At 40.5% G+C, this 7,500-nt stretch overlaps 1 protein-coding gene across 1 annotated transcript in view; it reads right to left on the bottom strand.

Moving 5' to 3' along the window:
* The window catches only part of LOC143040459 (uncharacterized), a 12,403-nt gene extending 8,006 nt beyond the window's left edge, over positions 1 to 4,397 (bottom strand). The window contains exon 1 of the mRNA XM_076211553.1: positions 3,720 to 4,397. Coding sequence (XP_076067668.1) covers positions 3,720 to 4,397 — 678 coding nt within the window. The remainder of the gene's footprint in view (positions 1 to 3,719) is intronic.
* Between the last annotated feature and the right edge of the window lie 3,103 nt (positions 4,398 to 7,500).

Genomic DNA, 7,500 nt, shown 5'->3' with positions numbered 1-7,500 from the left:
TTTAACAATAGAACAAATTATATGTACGCACACGTACAATCTATATGTATACATATTACATCAAACCTCGCTATGAAACGAAAAGTATCTTGTCAGCGATCACGCTTTATGACATAATGATTGACAATAGAAAATGATGCCGGCAAGAGTCTCTATATCAATCTATGTAGATGCCAAATGCTAAGGGGACAACGAAAAAAATAAATACAACAAATGATTAGGCAAATAGATGGACAAAAGTAGAAATATATGAATGAATTGGAGATCTGATTAATCATTAGATCAATAGATAAATGAACTAATAAAAATGCAAAACTCGATGAAGGAATAAATAAGTAACAAAACAAGAACATAAACACGTATACAAACAAAAGAAATGAACAAACGAATGAATTGGAGATCTGATTAATCATTAGATCAATAGATAAATGAACTAATAAAAATGCAAAATTCGATGAAGGAATAAATAAGTAACTAAACAAGAACATAAACACGTAAACAAACAAAAGAAATTAACAAACGAATGAATTGATAAAAAATTTAACAAATGTAAAGACATTGCGGTATATTTTATAGAATGTTCACTATAAACCCACTATCGGAGAAATAATATCGGAAGTACAGGAATAGTGGGTTTATAGTGAACATTTACAAATGTGTTATAACATACCAGTTTCCAATCTTATAGAATATTAAAACTTAGAACAATATAACATACATATATTCTTCATGGAAAGTTTATTTCATTTATTTACATTGTGTTGGAATAGTTGTGTTGGAATATGCTTACACCTACTATTTTATTAAACGTACTCCCTATTATCATGACTCTCTTGCCTTTCTCGTAAAAAGATGTTAAATTCTCATGTTTTCAAATATATAATATTCATCCTGTGTCTTTGATTTCTACAGGAAACGTGTTTCAATACATTTAGCTTATTTTCATATGATATACTGCTGCTTGAATCTGGTGTAATAGCTATAGATTTTTCATTTTGAATTATCAGAATTTTTTTAGATATGGAAATTATGTTAGTCATTGGAGTAAATTTGGGCAAAACTGGCACATGAATTAGAGGAATGAACCATTAAAATATAAGAAATTGTACCTTATTAAGATGCAGTATTGTTATTGTGCTCTTCCTAGTCTGTCATTGTCTCTGAAACTATTTGTGAACCATATTATAAAATAATTGTAAACATGGACACTCAAAATATATCGGGAAAATAATGACTGGGCTATCACTCCTGAAATCTGATTTGCTTTGCGTGTCAGAAAACTTGTCTGAGGTATACATCTTCATAAGAGAATGCATTAGTGAAGTTATTATTTAGTATTGCATCATCGTAGCGTCGCTCACTGCAGACCTGAATGTTACAGACGCAAGGACATTGAGACTTGCGACCTGCAGAGTGGCCATTGTCGCCTCCGTTCCGTCAAATGACGCTGAGCAAATAGGACAAGGAAGCGACATGACGTCACTAGAGCCCTGCCACCGCATCCGGCAGTGAGCCCAAATGACTGCGATTTAGAATTCATGAACACATTCTAGGCTAATTGGACACCTTAGATAACGAAGCTATTGAAGGTGAATAATTTCTTTAAAAAATAAGATCCTATCAAATAGGATGGGAATGAGAAATGAATTAGAAATGAGACTATGTGAAATATTTGCAATTATCTATGATACCTAATTGATGTCTATAACAATGTTTGGGACACAGGTGTGTTTTGCTTGGTTGGAGAAGTGGAACGTAGTAAATATTACCGTTGCGAATTATATAAATATATGAATCTTCATATATTCATCCGAAATGAGCTCTTCTAAATATATCAGTTTAAGAGTCCAAAGCGACTTGATTTTACTTCCCCTTCCCCCCCAAAAAAAAAAAATCTTGTGAAAGTTTCTTTATACATGAATTTCGACAAGCCAAACAGAGAACTAAGCTTAACAATGTGAAAATGTTTCTCCCTCACCGAAATACATTCTGTGCAATATTGTTGTAAATGTAATAGAATGCGGATTCACTGACACTTGCTATCCTAGGCCTTTGTTGAAATACTTTGTCAAAAGAGAAGCAGCTGGGTATAAGGTGTGTTGCAAAGCCTCAAATACGCATTTTATCAACAAGATTTTAGGGAAACTGATTGCCAATTGCTATTGAGTAGACATTAACGTCTTTAGACAATAACATAACTCACTTTGTCATTCATTCAGTACTTATTCATTTAAGTGCCTGTTTTGGCTCTTCTGTATATATATATTATATATATATATATATATATATATATATATATATATATATATATATACACATATATATATACATATATATATATGTATATATATGTATATACATATATATATATATATATATATATATATATATATATTCTCTTAGGCAGGCTTGGTTAAAAGCAACTGCAAATTCAGCACTGATCAATTTCTTCTTCAGAGTTTCCAACTTCCTGAAGGTATCCTTTATAGCAAGGGGTAAAGGAAAGAGAAGATTTCCTATTCCGGTCATTATTGACTTTTCGACTCTACCTGAGTCATTATCAAAATACAAAGATGGAACAAATGCAAGAGTTTATATATTACAAAGATACAGAAACACAGCGTGTGATTGGCTGGAAGGATGACCTTTTTTGGTCCCCTCATGGTTGAGAGGGCGGGACAGTTTCCCACGTACGCTCATTGGCTGGCTTGTCCGCTCTCTCGAGCCCCGCTACCCCGGGGGTGTAGTGTGATGTTTTCTGTCCTGCCTCGGGGCTTGCTTCTCCTAAATGGCTTAATACTAGGCAGTATAGTAGGGGCGTCTTGGTGGGAATTCAGAGACGGCCTACTATCCGCAATATATAAAGCTTCAAGGTAGGCAAGGCGGTTCTTGTCGGACTCTCTCTGAATGATGACAGTGTTCTGCCGAATGACATCACCTGTGAGATGCTGGCCATGTTTCTCCAGGAAGTGACGTTTGGGACCTCCTTGAGTCAGATGATAGCTCAGGCGCCTGGAGAGTCTGGTAGTAGTCAACCCTATGTAAGCGTCGTAGGGCGTACAGTCCCTATTTGGGCAAGAAAATTTGTACACAAGGCAGGTACTTTCCATATCTCCAGGGCGTGGTGAGCCATCGTTCTTCATGATGAGGTCCTTTGTGCGGCTGTTCCTGTAGTACACTACCAGCTTTACACGGTCCACAGGGTTAGTAACATGAACATTCCTATTAATTATATTTCTCACACTCTTCTCTTCTTCACGGTAAGCGGAAGACATGAAAGCTCTATAGAAGAGGCTGTGAGTGGTTCCTTCTTCAACCACGGCTTGTTGTCCCACGTACCATTTGTTTAGAACAGTACGCAGGACACGTTGGCAATCCTGATTGGAATGTCCATTGTTAACCAACATTTGTGTTGCTCGGTCGAACTCCTTCTGCGTAGACGTCCATGAAGAGCAATGGGTAAGGGCTCTTCTGTAGAAGGAAGCAATGGTAGAGTCCTTGTACTGCTGTGGGCATTCACTTTCACCGCTCAGGCATAGTCCGGGGTTGGTAGGCTTGACATATACCTCGGTCTTCATATGGTCACCTTCTTGCGTGAGGAGGACGTCCAGGAAAGGCAGGGTACCATTTTCAGCTTCCTCTGTCGTGAACCGAAGTCCAGAGATCTCTTGAAGAAGCTGGCGTAGTTCCTCGCGTTCCTCACTGGTCCGGGTTCTCACGAAGATGTCGTCGATGTATCTACCATATGTCATCGGCTGCTGGATCCTGCTGAACGCCTCCTTCTCTACAGATCCCATGAAGAAGTTGGCGAAGAGGACGCCTAAAGGCGACCCCATAGAGACTCCATCTTTCTGCTGATACAGGTTTCCACGGGGGCATCTGAAGGCGGACTCCTGCGTGCATATCCTCAAGAGTTCTCGGAGGTGGTATTCATCAATTGCGAGTAGGGGGTGGGCAGATGACCTGTACACATGATCACAGATGTAGTCGATCGTTCTAGGTACCGAAACACAGGTAAATAACGATTCAGCATCGAGAGATGCCATTTCTCCTTTGGCAGGGGCACTGTTAACGCAGTCCAGGAATTCTGTGGATGACCTGTAGCAGTAGTCGGCTGGAACGAGGGGCGTCAATAAAGCGTTGAGTCTCTTGGCCAGCTGGTACGTGGGAGTCGGAATTTGAGAGATGATAGGTCGGAGGGGGTTACTTATTTTATGGGTTTTAACGTTCCCATACAGGTAACCAGGCCTAAAGTCTCCCGAGATCTTATGTAGCTTTAATCCATCTACACGAGCGTTGACGGCATCTATGATCTTGTTGGCCTTCCTTACGGTGGTTAGGGTTGGGTCACGGGTCAGCCTCTGAAACTTCGTCTCATCCGCTAGAATTCCGTCCATCTTTGTATTTTGATAATGACTCAGGTAGAGTCGAAACGTCAATAATGACCGGAATAGGAAATCTTCTCTTTGCTTTACCCCTTGCTATAAAGGATACCTTCAGGAAGTTGGAAACTCTGAAGAAGAAATTGATCAGTGCTGAATTTGCAGTTGCTTTTAACCAAGCCTGCCTAAGAGAAAATTTACTCCCGCGGTATACAAACATATACATATATATATATGTATATATATATGTATATATATATATATATATATATATATTTATGTGTGTGTGTGTGTGTGTATGTGTGTGTGTGTGTGTGTGTGTGTGTGTGTGTGTGTGTGTGTGTGTGTGTGTGTGTGTACACCCACCCACCCACACCCACATATATATATGTATATATATATATATATATATATGTACAGTATATATACATATATATATATATATATATATATATATATATATATATATGTATATATATGCGATAACTTTTATGACAGTCGCATGCAGGATTCGAACCCACTGCTTTCGGCCACCCGTAAGATCACCTTCACAGAGCCTTATCGGATTGATGTCGCTGTTACTAGCGAATTTCTCTCATATATCTATCTATCTATCTATCTATCGATCTATCTATCTATCTATCTATCAATATATCTATCTACAGTATATATACATTTATATCTATATACATCTATCTATCTATCTATCTATATATATATATATATATATATATATGTAAATATATACATATAAATATATGTATATATATAAATATACATATATATATAAGTATATGTATAAATATATATGTTTGTATACCGCGGGAGTAAATTTTCTCTTAGGCAGGCTTGGTTAAAAGCAACTGCAAATTCAGCACTGATCAATTTCTTCTTCAGAGTTTCCAACTTCCTGAAGGTATCCTTTATAGCAAAGGGTAAAGGAAAGAGAAGATTTCCTATTCCGGACATTATTGACGTTTCGACTCTACCTGAGTCATTATCAAAATACAAAGATGGAACAAATGCAAGAGTTTATATATTACAAAGATACAGAAACACAGCTTGTGATTGGCTGGAAGGATGACCTTTTTTGGTCCCCTCATGGTTGAGAGGGCGGGACAGTTTCCCACGCACGCTCATTGGCTGGCTTGTCCGCTCTCTCGAGCCCCGCTACGCCGGGAGTGTAGTGTGATGTTTTCTGTCCTGCCTCGGGGCTTGCTTCTCCTAAATGGCTTAATACTAGGTAGTATAGTAGGGGCGTCTTGGTGGGAATTCAGAGACGGCCTACTATCCGCAATATATAAAGCTTCAAGGTAGGCAAGGCGGTTCTTGTCGGACTCTCTCTGAATGATGACAGTGTTCTGCCGAATGACATCACCTGTGAGATGCTGGCCATGTTTCTCCAGGAAGTGACGTTTGGGACCTCCCTGAGTCAGATGATAGCTCAGGCGCCTGGAGAGTCTGGTAGTAGTCAACCCTATGTAAGCGTCATAGGGCGTACAGTCCCTATTTGGGCAAGAAAATTTGTACACAAGGCAAGTACTTTCCATATCTCCAGGGCGTGGTGAGCTATCGTTCTTCATGATGAGGTCCTTTGTGCGGCTGTTCCTGTAGTACACTACCAGCTTTACACGGTCCACAGGGTTAGTAACATGAACATTCCTATTAATTATATTTCTCACACTCTTCTCTTCTTCGCGGTAAGCGGAAGACATGAAAGCTCTATAGAAGAGGCTGTGAGTGGTTCCTTCTTCAACCACGGCTTGTTGTCCCACGTACCATTTGTTTAGAACAGTACGCAGGACACGTTGGCAATCCTGATTGGAATGTCCATTGTTAACCAACATTTGTGTTGCTCGGTCGAACTCCTTCTGCGTAGACGTCCAGGAAGAGCAATGGGTAAGGGCTCTTCTGTAGAAGGAAGCAATGGTAGAGTCCTTGTACTGCTGGACGTCCTTGTACTGCTGGACGTCCTCCTCACGCAAGAAGGTGACCATATGAAGACCGAGGTATATGTCAAGCCTACCAACCCCGGACTATGCCTGAGCGGTGAAAGTGAATGCCCGCAGCAGTACAAGGACTCTACCATTGCTTCCTTCTACAGAAGAGCCCTTACCCATTGCTCTTCCTGGACGTCTACGCAGAAGGAGTTCGACCGAGCAACACAAATGTTGGTTAACAATGGACATTCCAATCAGGATTGCCAACGTGTCCTGCGTACTGTTCTAAACAAATGGTACGTGGGACAACAAGCCGTGGTTGAAGAAGGAACCACTCACAGCCTCTTCTATAGAGCTTTCATGTCTTCCGCTTACCGCGAAGAAGAGAAGAGTGTGAGAAATATAATTAATAGGAATGTTCATGTTACTAACCCTGTGGACCGTGTAAAGCTGGTAGTGTACTACAGGAACAGCCGCACAAAGGACCTCATCATGAAGAACGATAGCTCACCACGCCCTGGAGATATGGAAAGTACTTGCCTTGTGTACAAATTTTCTTGCCCAAATAGGGACTGTACGCCCTATGACGCTTACATAGGGTTGACTACTACCAGACTCTCCAGGCGCCTGAGCTATCATCTGACTCAGGGAGGTCCCAAACGTCACTTCCTGGAGAAACATGGCCAGCATCTCACAGGTGATGTCATTCGGCAGAACACTGTCATCATTCAGAGAGAGTCCGACAAGAACCGCCTTGCCTACCTTGAAGCTTTATATATTGCGGATAGTAGGCCGTCTCTGAATTCCCACCAAGACGCCCCTACTATACTACCTAGTATTAAGCCATTTAGGAGAAGCAAGCCCCGAGGCAGGACAGAAAACATCACACTACACTCCCGGCGTAGCGGGGCTCGAGAGAGCGGACAAGCCAGCCAATGAGCGTGCGTGGGAAACTGTCCCGCCCTCTCAACCATGAGGGGACCAAAAAAGGTCATCCTTCCAGCCAATCACAAGCTGTGTTTCTGTATCTTTGTAATATATAAACTCTTGCATTTGTTCCATCTTTGTATTTTGATAATGACTCAGGTAGAGTCGAAACGTCAATAATGTCCGGAATAGGAAATCTTCTCTTTCCTTTACCCTTTGCTATAAAGGATACCTTCAGGAAGTTGGAAACT

Source organism: Oratosquilla oratoria, chromosome 28 (genome assembly GCF_046742065.1).
Source record: "Oratosquilla oratoria isolate Oo_2021 chromosome 28, ASM4674206v1, whole genome shotgun sequence".
In the NCBI taxonomy this organism is placed as follows: Eukaryota; Metazoa; Arthropoda; class Malacostraca; order Stomatopoda; family Squillidae; genus Oratosquilla; species Oratosquilla oratoria.
Note: the sequence above shows the minus strand (reverse complement) of the source record. Positions and strands in the feature narration are given on the sequence as shown.